Source organism: Perognathus longimembris, chromosome 23 (assembly GCF_023159225.1).
Source record: "Perognathus longimembris pacificus isolate PPM17 chromosome 23, ASM2315922v1, whole genome shotgun sequence".
Taxonomy (NCBI): domain Eukaryota; kingdom Metazoa; phylum Chordata; class Mammalia; order Rodentia; family Heteromyidae; genus Perognathus; species Perognathus longimembris.
The window spans coordinates 27,158,344-27,178,342 of NC_063183.1; the positions used below are offsets into that span (position 1 = coordinate 27,158,344).

Genomic DNA, 19,999 nt, shown 5'->3' on the forward strand with positions numbered 1-19,999 from the left:
ACAAATGGAACTGTCTTTTCATATAGTCTCAAATGTTTTAAAGGAATCAGAAGTAGGGAAAATAAGTTTAATTTGGCTATAATACTTGGCGTGTGTGTGTGTAGTGATTCACTGTAATTTCATAGGCTCTGTCTTTTGAATTTGGATGTATCTTCATTTGCATCAGTCAGTTGTTGAAGGGACCTGAGTGATTTGTAAGTGTTAGGTACCTTGGGGAACTACAGGAAGGTACAGGAGTGATGAGAAACAACTGGTAGAGAGCAGTGTAAATATAATGAGCTATAATTGTTTTATCCAAGCCAAGCCACTTAATGAAAGTAAAAAGTAGAATTCTAATACATTAAGTTAACAGAACATACATATGCATATAGGAGGTACTGGGGTCTGAACCAGGGGCCTTATACTTATGAGGCAGGTCAGTACTACTTAAGACATGTCCTCAGTCCTTTTTATGGAGAGGGAGGGAGTGTGTGTGTTAAATCAGCCCAAGTGAAACATTGACCTCAGGTATTGGGCAAGCCAGAATTTACTGCTAGGCTATATAAAAATACTTAACTTTTTTCTACAAGCAATCTGTTTTAAAAACATGCATTTGGGGCTGGAATATGGCTTAGCGGTAGAGTGCTTGCCTTGCATGCATGAAGCCCTGGATTTGATTCCTCTGTATCACATAAACAGAAAAAGCCGGAAGTAACACTGTGGCTCAAGTGGTAAGAGTGTTACCCTTGAGCAAAAAGAAGCCAGGGACACTCAGTGCTAAGGCTCTGAGTTCAAGCCTGAGGACTGGCAAAAGAAAATAAAAACATGCATTTGCACATGCTTGCTAATTTGTTATGTGTGTGTAGCTTTCGTATCATTATACTAAAAATTATCACCCTTTTTATTTTATTTTATTTTATTTTTTATTTTTTATTTTTTTTGGCCAGTCCTGGGCCTTGAACTCAGGGCCTGAGCACTGTCCCTGGCTTCTTCCCGCTCAAGGCTAGCACTCTGCCACTTGAGCCACAGCGCCGCTTCTGGCCATTTTCTGTATATGTGGTGCTGGGGAATCGAACCTAGGGCCTCGTGTATCCGAGGCAGGCACTCTTGCCACTAGGCTATATCCCCAGCCCCACCCTTTTTATTTTAAGGTATTCACTCATATCACATATTGGATTCCTTTAAAAGGCCTTTTAATTTTTGCTAAAAGCTCAACTACTAATCTTCACCAGTTTCTTGGGAGATATTTTTAATATTCTCAAAAGCTAAAAGTGCAAAGCCATCAGATCAGATTACTTGAAAAAGTGCAAAGTCATCAAAACAGCTTGGAAAAAATATATAAATGATTTATTTTTATAGACTTTAGGCATAGTCATTATTTTGGTAGGTAACAAAGCAGTGTTTTTATTGCATTTTTTTTTATGTTCTTCTGTTAAAGGGCACAGAGATAGTATGGATTTACAGAGGTTTAAAGAAACATCAAACAAAATAAAGGAACTGTTAGCTGTAAGTAAATTCTTTCCTTGATAGCACAACTAGATGTAACTTCACTTTTGTGATATTTAGTTCAAAGTGGAATTAAATGTCCTGTCAATAAAAGTACTATTTTAGTAGAGATCCATCTCAATATGAGACACCACATCTTCGAAGCTGTGCTTATTTTGAAAAAAAGTAGAAACAAAGCCAAGTATTAGTGGCTCATGCCTACTATCGTGGCTATTCAGGAAGCTGAGATCTGGAAGGATTACTGTGGGAGGCCAGCCCCATGCACAAAAGGCCACAAGACTCCAGCTCCAAAGTCACTGAGAGTGGCTCCAGTGGTAGAGCACCAGTCAAGCAACCCAAGCAAGTGTGAGACCCCAGTTATAAACGGTATAGAACGAGTACAAAAAGGTGTATTTCTGCCAGAAAATGATTCCTTTCTGTGGCTTTCATAACTTAATTGTAGCTATTTAGTACCTCAAAGGTATTACTATGTAGCTGTACCAAGACAGTTCAGGAAACCTAGAAATGCTTTAAACTTCTTTGTACCTTAAGCGACTTATACTGTAAAAATGATCAACTTATAAATACAGTAAAAACAGATTGCCTAATGATAAAGGCAGATATTATTCTCTTGGAGCTTAATTGGCAAGTATTTGCAAATTAAGAAGTAATGATTATATCAAGTTTTTTCTGTATTTGCCTTAAAGTTTGAAAATAATTGCTGATTTTCTTGCCTCAAATAGGAACAGCAGGATGATATGAGAAACACAATTATGGAATATTCAAATATGCCTAAATATCAGGTAAAGTCAGAAACTCTGCTTAACATATACATATGATTTCAGAAGAGGGAAGTGTCTATAAATTCAGAGAACTTAGGAAATTATAGCTTGCACAGTATTTTTTTTTTGCCAGTCCTGGGGCTTGAACTCAGGGCCTGGCCACTGTCCCTGAGGTGCTTTTGCTCAAGACTAGCACGCTACCACTTGAGCCTCAGCACCACTTTCGGCTTTTTCTGCTTAAAGGAATGGAACCCAGGGGTTTGTGCATGCTAGGTACGTACTCTACCACGAAGCCATCTTCCCAGCCCTCACACAGTATTTTTGAACCATGTTAATTCTGAGGCATAGATTGACTCCGAATGGTGGCGTGAGATTTAGTTGGACTTTTGTAATACCATGGTATGCTATATTTACAGAGTGATACTCCTTCTGAAACCACATCGAAGCATGTGAGTTCACATACTGGGTTTTCTGAGTGTCACAAGACCTCCGTACCTCCTCACTCGGAGCAAGGTGAGTAGGTTGACGTGGAAGCCTCTGAGCTCCAGATATGCTGTATATTTGTCAACACCTGCATCAGAATACAAAGATTCTGGCCCGTAGTTGTTACTGGAGCCATGGGATAATAAGCCATGTAATTCTTTCTTTCTTTTTTGGGGGGGGGGGCCAGTCCTGGGCCTTGGACTCAGGGCCTGAGCACTGTCCCTGGCTTCTTCCCGCTCAAGGCTAGCACTCTGCCACTTGAGTCACAGCACCACTTCTGGCCATTTTCTGTATATGTGGTGCTGGGGAATCGAACCTAGGGCCTCGGGTATACCGAGGCAGGCACTCTTGCCACTAGGCTATATCCCCAGCCCTCTTTTTTTTTTTTTTTGTCAGTCATGGGGCTTGAACTCTGGGCCTGGGTGTGCTGTCCCTGAGCTCTTCATCAGCTCAAGGTTAGCACTCTATCACTTGAGCCACAGTGCTACATCCGGTTTTCGGGAGGTTAATTAGAGATAAGAGTCTCTAGACTTTCCTGCCCAGGCTGGCTTTGAACCATGATCCTCAGATCTCAGCCTCCTGAGTAGCTAGGATTACAGGCGTGAGCTATTGATGTCTGGCAAGCCCTGTAATCCTAACATTCTAATATCTTTTGCAGATTCTTTATAAATGTAAGATACAAAGATGTACTTTATAGATATATAATCTGTATCATCTGTTTCACGTTTTTCTTCCTTCACTCTTAAAAAACAACTGATATGTTGGTTTGAAATGAAAATACACTTTACAAATTCTTTCTCTTACTCTACATACACTTTTTAAAATGGTTTGCCTGTTTCATATTTTTACTTGTTTTTCATGCTTCATATTAGTATTGTTATTAGGTAGTTGTACAGAGGCTAAAGTTCTATAAGCCATGTTTTGAGTACAATGCTTGTTGATCAGCGTCACCGCTTCCATCATTCTCCCTCATTTTTCCCTCTCCCATCCCTTCCATCCAGCTATATAGTTCAGTAATTACATAATGTACATTAAATATAATGACTGCATTTGCTCACCCTTCCTCCTTCCCTGTGTGTGTCTTCCTCTTTGACCTCCCCCACAAAATATATTTCTATTCCCTGGTGCTTGTTTTGATGAACAGTACATTAGTTCAGAGGCATTACACCTTTGGACTCTTCCCATAAGTATACCATTCTTTAGTCAGTTTATGTGTATAGTCATGCTTCATTTTTTGTACATATTTTGCACCACTCATATTTTACTTAATGTATATGTCTATATATTTATCTTTTCCTTCCTTCCTTTCTATCCTTGCTTCTCTCCTAGGTTTCACTATATCACTTAGGCTGGTCTCAAAATCCTCCACTCAAGCAATCCCCCATTTCCGCTTCCCCACAGATGTACATTATCCTGCCTGGCTTTCCTTTCTTGGTGGTAGGGGTCAAAATTAGTGAAAAGTTGGGGCTGGGAATATGGCCTAGTGGTAGAGTGCTTGCCTCGCATACATGAATCCCTGGGTTCGATTCCTCAGCACCACATATATAGAAAAAGCCAGAAATGGTGCTGTGGCTCAAGTGGTAGAGTGCTAGCCTTGAGCAAAAAGAAGCCAGGGACAGTGCTCAGGCCCTGAGTTCAAGCCCCAGGACTGGCCAAAAAAAAAAAAAATAGTGAAAAGTTGAATAAGGAAATAGTATTACCTATTTCCCATCACATTTATTTCTTAGATTTTTTTTTTGTATGCTGAATTCTGATTAAGTAGGACTTACTCCATGCAAATCGGCTTAGCATTAAAAGTAGAATTACTCAGATGCATGATAGTGGCACATTCAAGCTTAAAAAACGTAAGGTTATTTCAGTAGCTACACAATACACAAAAGGCATTTAATAAAATTCAGCATCTAAATTGGCCTGTGCTCCTTGTCCTTTTTACTTTAATTCTTCTTTTATTTATTTATTTTTGCCAGCCCTGAGGCTTGAACTCAGGGCCTGAGCACTGTCCCTGGCTTCTTTTTGTTCAAGGCTAGCAAGCATGCACATGGTACACAGATTAAACAATTTGGATTTGAGGACAAGAGAGGTTTTTTTTTGGCCAGTCCTGGGCCTTGGACTCAGGGCCTGAGCACTGTCCCTGGCTTCCTTTTGCTCAAGGCTAGCACTCTGCCACTTGAGCCACAGCGCCACTTGTGGCCGTTTTCTGTATATGTGGTGCTGGGGAATCGAACCCGGGGCCTCATGTATACTAGGCAAGCTCTCTTGCCACTAGGCCATATCCCCAGCCCTTTTTTTACTTTTATACACTTGTTGCTTAATGCCTTTTTACAATAAATTGAGTGGTTTACTCAAACTAGATAGAAAAACCATTGTGTTTAGCAGTGTTGGAAGAGAACAAATTATTTTACAAAGGTTGTATTATGCCTTAAAAATTACACTTGGTGCTTGGTGAGTTCGTACTAAATAAAACTTTAGTTATCTGACCTCATTTCTTTTTAAATTTCCTTTTAGCAGAAAGCAGTAGAATTGTATCTACAGAAGACACCCCTGAAATAGATTCCAAAGCAGCTTTGCTACCGGTTTGTACATTTCAGTTTAAAAAGAGCATATTATTAACTACATGTTTATGAAAGAAGAGTTAGAAGATTTCAACAGTATGCACAAGCTAGCTTTCAAAAAGTTTTTATCTTACAGCACTGATTGCATGATGGGAGGTATAAAACATATGCTTGTATAGTGAATAGTCAGAATTTTTAGGAAAGAAAGGCAGAATCTCTTTTCATTTGAGGATAAACTAATTATATGAACTTATTCCTAGCCAGCTAAGATAATTTTTGATTTTACAACTCCCTTTCACAAAGCAGACCAGAAATAATGCAAGTATCAGGAGAGAAAGCAGGAAAAATGCTCCTTTAGGGTCAGTTATGTACAAATCAGCACTTATATAATAGGATCAATAAAATTGCAACTCAGTAGGGTTTGTTGTTAAAAATCATGATTTTAAACCATGCATTGATGGCTGTTGTGCACATGTAATCCCAGCGTTTTCAAATCAGTTATCAGGAGGCCTGGGCGGGAAGATCTCTGCTCAAGGTTAGCATGGGTCACATAGCAAGATCATCGCAAAAAGTAACAAATGGCCACGTTTCAGTGGCTCATGCTTGTAATCCTGGCTACTCAAGAGGCTGAGATCTGAGGCTCCTGTTTAGAAGCCAGCCTGGGCGGGAAAGCTATGAGATTCTTTATTTCCAATTTACCATAAAAAATGAAGCTGTGGGGGGCTGGGGATATGGCCAAGTGGCAAGAGTGTTTGCCTCATATACATGAAGCCTTGGGTTCAATTCCCCAGCACCACATATACAGAAAACGGCCAGAAGTGGCGCTGTGGCTCAAGTGGCATAGTGCTAGCCTTGAGCAAAAAGAAGCCAGGGACAGTGCTCAGGCCCTGAGTCCAAGGCCCCGGACTGGCAGGAAAAAAAAAAAAAAAATGAAGCTGTGGCTCAAATGAGAGTACTACAGCCTTGAACAGAAATTGCTCAAGGACAGCGTCCATGCCTCGAATTCAAGCCTCACGACTGACACCCCCCCCACCCCGAAAAAAAAAAAAGAAAACATAAAACATTAGGTAAGGGAAAGATCCTGTTTTAAAAGAATGGCAAGCCAGGAACTGGTAGCTCATATCTATAATCCTAGCTATTGAGGAGGTTAAAATCTGAAGATCGATGTTTGGGAGACTGAGGTGAGACCTGAGGATCATGGTTCAAAGCCACCCTAGGCAGGAAAGTCTGTGAGACTCTTTATCTCCACCAAAAAACCCGAAATGGCACTGTGGCTCAAATGGTAGAGCTCTAGCTTTAAGCTGAAGAGCTCAGGGACAGCACCCAGGCCCAGAGTTTAGGAAGCAGAACAGACAAAGCATATCTGAATAGAGAGTCATTCAAAATAGACTAGAACAGGGGCTGGGGATATGGCCTAGTGGCAAGAGCGCTTGCCTTGTATACTTGAAGCCCTGGGTTCGATTCCCCAGCACCACATATACAGAAAATGGCCAGAAGTGGCGCTGTGACTCAAGTGGCAGAGTGCTAGCCTTGAGCAAAGAGAAGCCAGGGACAGGGCTCAGGACTGGCCAAAAAAAAAAAAATAGACTAGAACACAACACAGATGCAAGTAGACTTAGAAAGATAAAAAGACAGGGAAATACTTCTTATTGGCTGTGAGAGAGTAGATTGAATTTAAGGAGATATGAATGGATTAGGACTTTCAGTGTGGTAAAATATATAAAAATTCAAATTCAGCAAATATAAGTCCCAAGTAAAAAGTTCCTACCTTAGAAACATACACAGATCTGAAAAATGAAAAATAAAACTATAGTGAGAGGTTACAGATATTTAGCAGTTGTTTGAATATTCGTAATTTCATGAGTTTGATTTTTCTGTTTGTATTTGGATTTTTTTGGCAAGAAGCATGTACTATTTTTTAAACTATGGAAACACTTGAGTAGAATATCACTATCAGGAAGGACTTGAAGAACTAGAAAAATAGGAAATAGCACTTCAGAAATTCATCCACCTTTTGATCGTCAGAATGATAGTTATTAATGCATTATTTTATTAAGTTGAATGAAAGAAGGACTTGAAAAGTGTTCATCCTTTGTTCTTTAATAAATACTAAAACAGAATAGTGGTAAATAGTTAAAATTGATAGTTTAGATTATTGCTTCATCTAGAGTTTTTCTCCTTACATTTTTGTTTTGTATTTGCTTTTGTCTAAAGGATTGGTTACAAGAAAGACCATCAAACAGAGAAATGTAAGTAAGTCTTTTCTCGTCATTAACCTGAAAGATACACTACACACAAGATTAACTTACACTGAGTTTAACACACACACACTTGAAATTCTTGGAACAAAAAGATTCCCTAGCCAGGTGTGGTAGTACACATTTGTTGTCAAGTGGTAGATGCTAGAAGAATCATAAGTTTGAAACTAGCCTAGGTTTTTCCGGGGGGGGGGGGGGAAGATTTCAAAAGCCTCCATGTGTTTCCCATATCTATTATAAATAAATATATTGAACATGTGGAGGAAATTTTCAACTTTAGAAATTGAGTGTTACAAAGCATCTATTTAACTCTTCTCTTACTTTTTCCCATCAGTTCCAGTATATTTAGAATGCTGGAACGTTATTTCAAGACATTGTAAGAATATTGGAATGAATCACCATAAAATAAGAAATAAAATAATTCATCCTGTTACTATTAAACTTCAGTTTGGCACCTAATAATATTTATGTGAGTTGAAACTGGAGATGCAAGTTGTGGGCACAATAGAGATATGGATTAGAAGTGGCTAAAGGTAATGGTAAAGAAGTTCTTTAACAAAATTTCATTAAGTAGTCCTAATAACCTTACAAAATGGAAAAACAAAAAGACACACACTAAAATGTGGCACAGCTTATTTGTATATTTTTGTTTCCTTAGGCCATCTGAAGAAGGAACACTAAATGGTAAGTCCATATGGTAGATTTTAATGCGGGAAAAAAAAATGGGGTCATAAATGATCTCTTAAATATCACATTTCCTGGGCAAGACATTCTAAGCTTCAAGTCTGAAAAGTTGGAAAATTTGTTCTGTCAATATAGTCTTTCATTTATAATAGATGTTTCACACTGAGCCAACCTGTGAATGATGGTCTCTTTCTGTCATTTGTACCTCCCATTTATCAGCACCCAAAGGCAAACTATTGCAAATATCACAGCTTCTTACAACCCTTGCCCCTAACACATGAATGTGTGTATGTGTGCATGCACATGCGCACATACACACTATATAAGTGAATCATGCAATATATACTATTTGTGTTTGGAATATTTCTCTGGGAGTGTTTTTGTTGTTGTTATTGTGCTGATCCTGGGGCTTGAACTCACAGTCCCTGAGCTTTTTTTGCTCAAGGCTAGTGCTGTACCACTTCATCCATAGCTCCCCTTCTGACTTTTTGCTAGCTCATTAGAGATGAGTTTCATGGAGTTCCCTGCCCAGGCTGGCTTTGGACTGTAATCCTCAATCTCAGCCTTCTGAGTAGCTAGGATTACAGGCATGAGTCAATGGCTCCTGGCTCTTAGTAGGTTTTTATAAGATTTATCAACATTGTGTAGTAGTATTCTTAGTATTGTACAGTATTTCCTCTTTGGAGTGTGTTATACTCACCATAGCTACTCTTCAGTGCATGTTTTGGTAGTTCTCAGTGTCTGCTGTTAGGATTTCTGTTGCTGGGTGCCTTGGGATGGAATTGCCGGGCCATAGCCTATGCATGTGTTCACATTTAGTAGTTGCTGTCAGATCTCAAGGGGTTATACCAGTTTGCGCTTCCCCTGTAATTTAGTCTGTGTTCTACCACCAAACCGATTCTTCTAAAAGTCTTGACCTTGTCACTCATCTGATTTACATTTTTCTCATTTCCATTCAGTAAGGTCCAGGATCCTTTCTCCACAGTATTAATTAGGCTCTTAAAAAGCTTCCCTACTTTTCACCTTTTTCAGGGGTGCTTGTGCTCTCATTAGCTTGTGGCCTGGGTTGTAAATTTAAATCACTTGCAAGGGAATTACTTGGGTGATGACATGTGCCTACAGAACTAGGCACTTGGACTGAGATCACAGTATGTGATCTGAAACCTCCCCTCCTACACCTCCTTATGGTGTATATGAGTGTGTGTGTGTGTGTGTGTATATATATACACTTATACAGTGCTCAGCTGTTGACTAACTTCTTTCTCCTGTGAGACAGTAAATTCCATTTCAGTTGTAGTCTGGAAACTAAGCACAAAGCAGATTGGGTTTATTTATTTTTGCCAGTCCTGGAGCCTGAACTCAGGGCCTGGGCACTGTCCCTGGCTTCTTTTTGCTCAAGGCTAGCACTCTACCACTTGAGCCACAGCGCCACTTCCAGCTTTTTCTGTTTATGTGGTACTGGGTAATCAAACCCAGCACTAAATAAATGCATGTGAGGCAAGCACTCTACCACTAAACCACATTCCCAGCCCATATTTGGTTTATTCTTGAAACGATTCTAAAAAAACCAAAAACAAAAATTGATGTGTATAAGAGGACTATTAGGGAAATTTTTTTATTTCAAAATATTATCTTCTCATGGTAGACTTGCTAAAATGGTTACATGGTCAATCTCTCAATCCAAAAAGTCATTAACTAAAGACTTTTTTAAAGTGTATTCTGTGGAGCAGCACATGCTCGTCCCCGCTAGGTCACTAGGGCTAGTGGGTAGTCACCCCTAGTGTGAACTAATGGGGTACATTTATATGGTACAGTGCAGACAATTTGGATTGGTTACATAGAAGAAATTTTAGATGACAGGTTAATGACCAAAAATTTATGCTACCCTATCAGTTTTTAAGCAGCCTCATTTATTTGCCTTTTTAGGTCTTGCTTCTCCATTTAAGCCAGTGTTGGATACAAATTACTATTATTCAGGTCAGTAATATTAACAACAAATATAGTAATGTTTGAATCCTTGAGATAGTTCATGATTTCTTTTTCATTTTCATACAGCTGTGGAAAGAAATAACTTGATGAGGTTATCACAGAGCATCCCGTTCACCCCTGTGCCTCCAAGAGGTAAATTCAAAAAATAACCATCGAATGGGAAAGTAGCTCTTCACTTGTTTTTCATTGTAATATAGCGTATGGGTGGGAAAAGAAAGAAAAGGGATCACACTAAGAAATGGCAGGTTCAGGGCTGGGAATATGGCCTAGTGGCAAGAGTGTTTGCCTCATATACATGAAGCCAGGAGAGGGAGGAAGGGAGGGAGGGAGGGAGAAATGACAACTTCAAGTACAGCATCTGTGGAGCAGCCAGCTTTACCCTCTGTCTATGCTTTGACTATTTAGAGTTTTAGTTGCTATCTGAAAGCCCCCTGGTCCTGGGGCTTGAACTCAGGGCCTAGGCACTGTTCTGAGCTCTTTTTGCTCAAAGCCAGCATTCTACCACTTGGGCCACAGCACACCACTTCTGGTTTTTTTGAGTAGTTTATTGGAGATAAGAGTCTCACAGGGACTTTTCTGCCCAGGCTGGCTTCAAACCACGATCTTCAGGTCTGAGCCTCATAAGTAGCTAGAATTACTGACGTGCCCGAGTCTTTTTTTTATGTGCTAAGGTTTGAACTCGGGGCTTCATGTTTACTAGATAAGCAATCTACAACTTGAGGCATGCCTCCAGTCTTGAAAGTTTAGTATTTAAAATGTTCATAATTTCAAAACTCTTATCCCTTAGCTTTTCTGCCCAAGGCTAGCAATCTACCAGTTGAGCCACAGCTCCACTTCTGGCTTTTCCATGGTTAATTGGAGCTAAGAGTGTTACAGACTTTCCTTCCCAGGCTGACTTCAAACCTCACTCCTCAGATCTCAGCCTCCTACGTATGAGCCACCAGTGCCCAGCCAAAAGTACTTCACTTTTAAACTCCAGAGATATTAAGGCAGTACATTTTTTTCTTTTCTTTTTTTCTGGCCAGTTCTGGAGCTTGAATTCAGGGCCTGGGCACTGTCCCTGCGCTTTATTGCTGAAGGCTGTAAAACTCTACCTCTTGAGCCACTGTTGCACTTCTAGCCTTTTCTGTTTATGTGGTACTGACAAGTCGAAACCAGAGTTTCATGCATGCTCAGCAAGCACTCTACCAGGAAGCCACATTCCTAGTCCTATTTCATCTTCTCTTTAAACTTTCTCTCTGTCATTTTTTGAGTTTTGGTTTGATCTTCACTGTGTCTGTGTTTCAGGGGAGCCAGTCACAGTGTACCGTCTGGAGGAGAGTTCACCCAGCATCCTGAATAACAGCATGTCCTCTTGGTCACAGCTTGGCCTTTGTGCCAAAATAGAGTTTTTAAGTAAAGAGGAGATGGGAGGAGGCTTGCGAAGAGCCGTCAAAGTCCAGTGCACATGGTCAGAGCATGATATCCTCAAATCTGGACATCTTTATATTATCAAATCTTTTCTTCCTGAGGTGATTAACACCTGGTCAAGTATTTATAAAGAAGATACAGTTCTGCATCTCTGTCTCAGAGTAAGTACCTGGGAATACATAACTGTAGGCCATAAAAATGAGCTTCATGTTTTCATTTGTAAAGCATAAGTTAATCTAAGAAAACCTTACTTTAAATTCTGATCATGTTTCCCCCACTTGTGTAGGAAATTCAGCAGCAGAGAGCAGCACAGAAACTCACATTTGCCTTCAATCAAATGAAGCCCAAGTCCATCCCGTATTCCCCAAGGTAAGCCTTTATATTTTCTGAGATCATTTAGTAGTATGTGGATAGTAGCCTCTTGCAACCTTCAGTATTGATGTTGAATATTTGATTATTGCCCATGTTGTACATCAATTAGACTCTCACAGAACCATAAGTGATATTTGTAACTGTTTTCCATAAGGTTCCTTGAAGTTTTCCTGCTGTACTGCCATTCAGCAGGACAGTGGTTTGCTGTAGAAGAATGTATGACTGGAGAATTTAGAAAGTACAACAATAATAATGGTGATGAAATAATTCCGACTAACATTTTGGAAGAGATTATGCTAGCCTTTAGCCACTGGACTTACGAGTATACCAGAGGAGAGTTATTGGTACTTGATTTGCAAGGTACGTTTATTCAATTAATGCAAAAGTCATATTATGAAGTAAGATCTCACCTACAGAAACATCTCTATTTGACAATTTGTGCAGAAATCTGAAATATTAGGCTGATGTGTTGGTCATAATGGCATAGCTATCAGATTTAAATGATGTTACAATATAAATTATTTGTCTTTTTTACATATGCATATAAAGGTGTGGGTGAAAATTTGACTGACCCATCTGTGATAAAAGCAGAAGAAAAGAGGTAATAAGTTTTATCAACTCTTGGGGCTGGGAATGTGGCTTATTGGGGGACTGCTTGCCTCGCATGCGTGAAGCCCTGGGTTTGATTCCTTAGTACATATACAGAAAAAGCTTGCAAGTGAGGCTTTGGCTCAAACAGTAAAGCACTAGTCTTGAGCACAAAGAGGCTCAGGGACAGTGCCCAGGTCCTGAGTTCAAGCCCCAGGACTGGTAGGGGAAGAAAAAAAAAGAGTCTCAGTCCAGGGGCTGGGAATATGACTTAGTGGTAGAGTGCTTGCCTAGCATGCATGAAGCCCTGGGTTCGATTCCTCAGTACCACATAAACAGAAAAGGCTGGAAGTGGCGCTGTGGCTCAAGTGGTAGTGCTAGCCTTGAGCAAAAGCAGCTCAGGGACTAGTGCCCAGGCCCTGAGTTCAAGCCTTGAGGCTGGCAGAAAAAGAAAAGTTTTAAACATTTCTAAGGTATAGTTTGATGAGTCAAATTCACTTACATATACTTCTTTTTCTTTTTTGAACTACCAATTCCACAGATCCTCTGATATGGTTTTTGGACCAGCCAATCTAGGAGAAGATGCAATCAAAAACTTTAGGGCAAAACATCACTGTAATTCTTGTTGTCGAAAGCTTAAACTTCCAGGTAAGAATTTTCTTCTATTTTGTTTCTTGAGATAGTGTCTCTAGGGGCTGGGGATATGGCCTAGTGGCAAGAGAGCTTGCCTCCTATACATGAGGCCCAGGGTTCAATTCCCCAGCACCACATATACAGAAAACGGCCAGAAGTGGCGCTGTGGCTCAAGTAGAGTGCTAGCCTTGAGCAAAAGGAAGCCAGGGACAGTGCTTAGGCCCTGAGTCCAAGGCCCAGGACTGGCCCAAAAAAAAAAAAAAAAAAAAAGAGATAGTGTCTCTATGTAGTATAGGCTGGCCTTGAACTTGAGGTCCTCTTGTCTCCGCCTCCTAAGGGCTTGATCCACAGACATGTGCATCGCCGCAATGTGCCATCCTAGCTAGCCCTAACATTTTCTTACTTTCTTAATTTAATCAGTATGTATATGAATTATTAACCAAGCTGGTCTATGTGACTCCCTAAGGCCAGCAGTAAAACACACCTTGTTACTTACGTGCTCTTTTCCCCCTTTATTTAGAAAAACACAGAGTTGTATGCCTGCAGGCTGCCAGGAATTTTGCTAGGTGTTGATGGTAGGGTAGTGAAGCAGCAAACATGAGCTCTGCCTCATGGAATTGAGTGAGATGTCAAATAGGACATTAGTAGGAAGTTACACTACTGATAAGACCCTAGGTTCAAATCTTTTTTTTTAATTGGTTGTAGGGCTTGAACTCTGGGCATGGGCGCTGTCCCTGAGCTCTTCAGCTCAAGGCCAGTGCTCTACCACTTTGAGCCACAGCACCACTTCCAGTTTTCTGGTGGTTAATTAGAAATAAGAATCTCAGGGCTGGGAATGTGGCCTAGTAGGTAGAGTGCTCGCCTAGCATGCATGAAGCCCTGGGTTCAATTCCTCAGCACCACATATATAGAAAAAGCCGGAAATGGCGCTGTGGCTCAAGTGGTAGAGTGATAACCTAGAGCAAAGAAGCCAGGGACAGTGCTCAGGCCCTGAGTCCAAGCCCCAGGACTGGCAAAATAATAATAATAATAATAATAATAATAATAATAATAATAATAATAATAATAATAATAAATTTGGGCTGTGAATATGGCCTTGTGGTAAAGTCCTCACCTCGTATACATGAAGCCCTGGGTTCGATTGCCCAAGCACCACATATATAGAAAAAGCCGGAAGTGGCGCTGTGGCCCAAGTGGTAGAGTGCTAGCCTTGAGCAAAAGGAAACTAGGGACAGTGCTCAGGCCCTGAGTTCAGGGCCCAGGACTGACCAAAAAAAAAATCTCACTTGACTTTTCCTGCCACAGGCTTTGAACCATGATCCTTAGATCTTAGCCTCCTGAGTAGCCAGGATTACAGGATTACAGCCACTGGCACCTGGCTTTTTTTCTTTTCTTAAAGAGAGTAATCTTTGAACTGTAACCCCCTCTGTACAACACCTTTACATTAAAAGTAAAAAAGGGAAAAATAAATTTTTTAAAGGTAGTAATTTTTGTATTTGAAGAATTAGAAATTACTGAATTGTGAATTTCTAGCACAAACCAGTGATTGATTCTGTCCTTTGGTGTGTATCAGAAACCACTGTGTAACTTTTTTAAAATGTCAGATGTCTTGTTACTCACCTTAAGCTGTTTAAGTAAGTCCTACCCATTAAAACCAATAATGTACTAGCTAAGAATATATGGATTAAGGAGACTGACTGCAGGGCTTCAGAATGCCGGTGAAATAAAAGTTTATTTTGGGGGGCTGGGAATATGGCCTAGTGGCAAGAGTGCTCACCTCGTACACATGAATCCCTGGGTTCGATTCCCCAGCACCGCATATATAGAAAATGGCCAGTAGTGGCGCTGTGGCTCAGGTGGCAGAGTGCTAGCCTTGTGCAAAAAGAAGCCAGGGACAGTGCTCAGGCCCTGAGTTCAAGCCCCAGGACTGGCCAAAAAAAAAAAAAAAATTTTATTTTTGAGGAGTAAGCAAGCTGGTGTTTTCAGGTACTTTAGACCAAGACCAGCGGTATGATAAGCATTATTTATTTTGTGAATGGCATTGCTTTTGAAATTTGGTTTGTTGCTAATATACAGAAATACTATTGAGTTTTGTTGTTTAACCAACTTGGCTGTCTTGTTTAGCCCACTTTTTTTCTAGGAGCTGTTATTTTACTGTAAAAGCAAATGCTATTTTAGTAGGTTGAAGTAATTTTCTTCTTTGTTTCTTGGGAATGCTTGTCCTGAGTGGCTATTGGATTTTTCTTTCAAGTGGTTTTTCTGTATCTTTTGGCAAGGATATGTGATTTTTGTTCAATCAGTTAATAGAGTACATTGTGTGGATGTGAAAATTTTGTGGGATTTTCGTTTTGGCTTGTTTTTGTTTGTTGTTTTTGCCATGCTAGAGATCCAACTCACAGCCTTATCCTGCTAGGCAAACGCTCTGCCACCACACACACACACCCCTTCCCATGTTTGATCCTTTTTTAATGTTCAGCCAGTCTTACATCATTAGGACAAACCACATTTTTCTATGATATACACAGTTATGATATCTAATTCTTACGTATTTTTGGACTTTCATATATTACCGAACTTGCTAGTGATTTGTTGTGGACTTTTGTTTTCATGAATATTGATATGTGGGTTTTTCTTGTATTAATCTTGTTTTGATGCCAGGATAATACTTGCCTTATCAAATAATTTGGATAATGTTCCCACCTCTTCTGTCTGTAGGAACAGGTTGTGTAGAATTGATACTTGCCCATCACAAGTATTTGTCCAGTGAAGCCATCCTTGCTTTTATTTTTTATCATTTGGTTTTTAACTAAGAATTGAATTGTTTTAGTTGACATACAACAGTTGTGGTTGTGGCTGGGAATGTAGCCTGCTGGTAGAGTGCCTGCCCAGCATGCATGAAGCCCTGGGTTCCATTCCTTAGCACCACATACACAGAAAAAACGGGAAGTGGCGCTGTGGCTCAAGTGGTAGAGTGCTAGCCTTGAGCAAAAAGAAGCCAGGGACAGTGTTCAGGCCCTGAGTCCAAGGCCCAGGACTGGCAAAAAAACAACAACAATAAAGAAAGCAGTTGTGATGATCAGTTTCTTCTTGAGAGAGTTTTGATAGTTCATCTTTCAGGGATCAGAATGGACTTACATTGTTACCTTAAATGTCTGTGAGGTTAGCTGTGAATCCTTTTTCAAGAGGACTTATTATCTGTGGTCTTTGTTTCTTAGTATGAACAGAAGCTTTTTTTTTATGGTTACATTCAATGAGCCAGCTTTTATTTTTATTATTTTACTAAATTATTGCTCTGGTTTTAATTTCATTGCTTTTTGTTTTTTTTGCTATACTGGGGCTTGAATTCAGGGTCTAGGTACTGTTCCCTTAGTTTCTGTGCCAAAGACTATCACTCTACCACTTGAGCCACAGATCTATTTCTAGCTTTTTGGTAGTTAACTGGAGATGAGTGTCTCACAGACTCTCCTTTCTGGGCTGGCTTTGAACTTCAGTACTCAGATCTCACCCTTCTAAGTAGGGAGGACTGTAGGCATGAGCTACCAGTAAGTGGGACCTTTTATTTTTCCCCCAGTTGTGGGGCTTGAGAGACTTGAACTGGGGGGCCTGGGCACTATCCCTGAGCTCTTTTGCTCAAGGCTAATGCTCTACCACTTTGAGCTACAGTGTCACTTCTGCGTTTTGAGCGGTTAATTGGACGTAAGAGTCTCACAGACTTTCTTGCCTGGGCTGGCTTTGAACTGTGATCGTCAGATCTCAGCCACCTGAGTAGCTAGGATTATAGGTGTAAGCCACTGGTGCCTACCTCTGTCACCACTTTTAATTCTATCAGGTTTTTGTTTTGCCAGTCCTGAGGCTTGAAGTCAGGGCCTGGGCAGCACTGTCTCTGAGCTTCTTTTGCTCAAGGCTAGCACTCTACCACTTTAGCCACAGCACTACTTCCAGCCTTTTCCGATTATATGGTACTAAGGAATCGAACCCAGGGCTTCATGCATGCTAGGCAAGTACTCTACCGCTAAGCCACATTCCCAATCCTTTATCAGGTTTTTTTTTTTGCTTGTTTTTGTTTGCCCATTAGATTATATGATCCCTAAGAGGGAGTGACCTTATCTGTCCTGTTCTACACTACATTTTCATGTTTAGTTAAGTTATAGGTTCATGGTCAATATGTAATAATTGTAAGGTGACTGATTTCATTTCAATGTATTAAATTTTATGACTTAAATATGTAACTTTTTTGGAAAGCAAGTCTAATGTGTTTAAAAGAAAACTGATTTTGAAAATGTTCTCAATTTTTCATATGTACAAACTGACTTTTCCTTTTTCTTTCTTTTCTTTTTTGGATGGGGATGGTGAATGTAGATCTGAAGAGGAATGACTATACACCTGATAAAATTATATTTCCTCAGGATGAGTCTTCAAATTTGAATCTTCAGCCTGGAAATTCCACCAAAGAATCCGAATCAACTAATTCTGTTCGTCTGATGTTATAATGTTGCCGAATCATTGGTTTTGCCTACACCTCACAAAAATGTTACTGTATCACTTTTCCCTCAGGAGGAAAATGTTTGATAATACAGAAAGGTGTATGCAAATTAATTCGCTGGCCCCAGCATCATTTAGAGGTCAATATATGGCCAGACTGAAATTGTCAGTTCCAAACTCCATATAGATCAGCTGGCAACTGAGCAAAGTTGAAAGGTAATGGGAAATTAGTGTTCATAGCTTGTGAAAGGGCTCTGTGTAGCCAGGATCTCATTTGACTTTGTTCCGATGAGAGGGGGATTCTCTCATATGGTGCAATACCATTAACCAAAGTTAGGCGTCCATGCACATTGAATCGGCAGCTGGTTTATTGCCATTCAGCTAGAGAAATGAAGTCACTCAGCCAATGGGTTGAATGGCAGTTGGAAGTCTTCCACGGTTGAGCGATGATGTCAGTTTCTCAACTAGATGTTCACCGGCCACAGGAAAGGAGGCGACTCCTTAGAATTCTAGGTACACAGGGAAATCACAAAGCCTGAGCTAAAAAGCCCATATTTGTTTTTGCTTTTGTTTGTCATTTCTTCCTGTGATCAAACCCAGAGCCTCCCTCCTAAAGACTTTTTTTTAAGAGAGATTATATTTAAGAATCAGGCCTAGATTCCATATTCAAAAATAGAACCTGTTTGGGGGTTTTTGTTAGGGTTTTTTGTTGTTGCTGTTGCTAACTAGAGCTCAAATAGTATAAAGTTATTTGGGTTGCCCCTTTTTTTTTTTTAAACACATCATCAAGTCACTGTTTAGCAGAAGAAAGCCATGACAGAGGCGGAACTGAACTGCCCGTGAGAGGGGCTAGCTACCTGTGAGAAGAATACTTCTTTCCTGCCTGTATCTGCAGTGACAGCCCCAGAATTACCCTTCTCCAAAGGTGTCACTGTCTAGTACAAACAATCAGAACCTAAGTGTGAGCTCCCGCGTGAACCTTCAATTGTGTCCAAACATCTGAACATGAATGTCACTTGTGGTACTTATTTAAGAATCAATTGAGTTGCTTTATTACATGATGTCGGGAAATTGCAATGCCACTTTATGCCAATAAGATGTAACTTAACTGCCCAGATATTTTGCGTATCCAACTACAAGAAAAGCTTATCTACTGAAGTTTCATGCTTTTGATTTTTTTTCCTTTTTGTTTATTTCCTAGGTACTAATTTTTATTTTTATTTTGAAGGGAGCAGTGTAAAGCTTATTTGTATTCTGTAGTGTATCTCATAGATACAACCAAGGCAAGCAGAGATAAGCTGTTTAAATAGTGTTTAATATTGATATGGGGGGGAGAGAAAAGTGTATTACTTAAAGATATTATACTATATACATTTTGTATATCATTAAATCTTTAAAAGAAATTAAATAAATTTATTCTTGTTTACATGTGTTTAGTGAGTTTAATTTTAAAGAAGTATGTGATGTCTTCAGTGTTGGTTTATTTTTCAGAGTGCCAGGTTTCTTTTAATGAGCCATTATACACTTGTACCTTTAAACACCATCTTATACTATACGTAAATCTAGCCCATGTCCTCCCCCAAGGAACACCATTACTCTTAATTCCTATACTAATTATTATTGAGACTGTTAGTCTCAATACTCATTTCCTACTGCCTTATCTTTTTTTAATCTCTTTCTTCTTGGCCAGAAAAGGAATTGTGGACGTTGGTTTTATGTTGATTAGTTTTACAAGATGATATCAGTAGCTAATGCTTAGTTCTCAGTGTGCGCCAGGTATTTCTCTGAAGAATTTGGCATACACATGTGGGCTTTCTGACGGTCTTTGCAGGCCTGTAAAGTAGATGTCGCGATCTGCTCTCCTGACTAGAAATGGAAGTGCTAGAGATGCTAGGTGGCCACCTTGGCACCAAACCCCTGCAAGCTGCTGCGGCCCGGCCTCGCCTGCGCCCTCGAGCCAGCTGTGTGGACCGGGAGACGAGGCCGCGGCTGCCCCGTGCCTTTCCCCGCTCACTGCAGAAACAGATCCTTCTTGTTAGTGTGGAAAATAAGCCCCCCATAACTCACCACCGCCCACAGTCATGCTTACTCCAGTCTTACCCCAGTATTCCTAAAATTGGAAGAACTGTAGTAGATCACATAAAATTGGACAATTCCTATCATCAGTCAGTGTTCTAAAAAAAACGTCTTTAGCCACGTGCTGGTAGCTAACTAAAGACCAGCTCCTCCGGAGGCTGAGATTGAGGATTGCAGTTCGAAGCCAGCTCTGGCAGATAGAAATCTGAGACACGCTTCTCTCCAA

The 19,999-nt window shown here is 40.2% G+C and overlaps 1 protein-coding gene and 1 long non-coding RNA gene across 5 annotated transcripts in view; one reads left to right on the top strand and one right to left on the bottom strand.

The window, feature by feature from the left end:
* Positions 1-18,303, top strand: part of Trpm7 (transient receptor potential cation channel subfamily M member 7) — a 71,352-nt gene extending 53,049 nt beyond the window's left edge. The window contains exons 27-40 of one of the 4 annotated variants that reach the window (XM_048332428.1): positions 1,418-1,485; positions 2,208-2,267; positions 2,663-2,759; positions 5,235-5,302; positions 7,496-7,530; positions 8,198-8,223; positions 10,150-10,200; positions 10,279-10,344; positions 11,500-11,783; positions 11,909-11,991; positions 12,149-12,354; positions 12,544-12,595; positions 13,124-13,230; positions 17,575-18,303. In XM_048332428.1, the coding sequence (XP_048188385.1) occupies positions 1,418-1,485; positions 2,208-2,267; positions 2,663-2,759; positions 5,235-5,302; positions 7,496-7,530; positions 8,198-8,223; positions 10,150-10,200; positions 10,279-10,344; positions 11,500-11,783; positions 11,909-11,991; positions 12,149-12,354; positions 12,544-12,595; positions 13,124-13,230; positions 17,575-17,705 (1,334 nt within the window). In that variant the 3' untranslated portion in view covers positions 17,706-18,303. Of the gene's footprint in view, positions 1-1,417; positions 1,486-2,207; positions 2,268-2,662; positions 2,760-5,234; positions 5,303-7,495; positions 7,531-8,197; positions 8,224-10,149; positions 10,201-10,278; positions 10,451-10,548; positions 10,696-11,499; positions 11,784-11,908; positions 11,992-12,148; positions 12,355-12,543; positions 12,596-13,123; positions 13,231-17,554 lie in introns of those variants that run through there. The other 3 variants (XM_048332429.1, XM_048332430.1, XR_007208801.1) reach the window with 3 other exon arrangements.
* On the bottom strand, positions 289-1,402 carry LOC125340674. The gene is made up of 2 exons (XR_007208803.1): positions 1,116-1,402; positions 289-876 (listed from the first exon to the last, which is right to left on the bottom strand). It is a non-coding gene; the product is annotated as an uncharacterized LOC125340674 (long non-coding RNA).
* Positions 18,304-19,999: the final 1,696 nt, after the last annotated feature.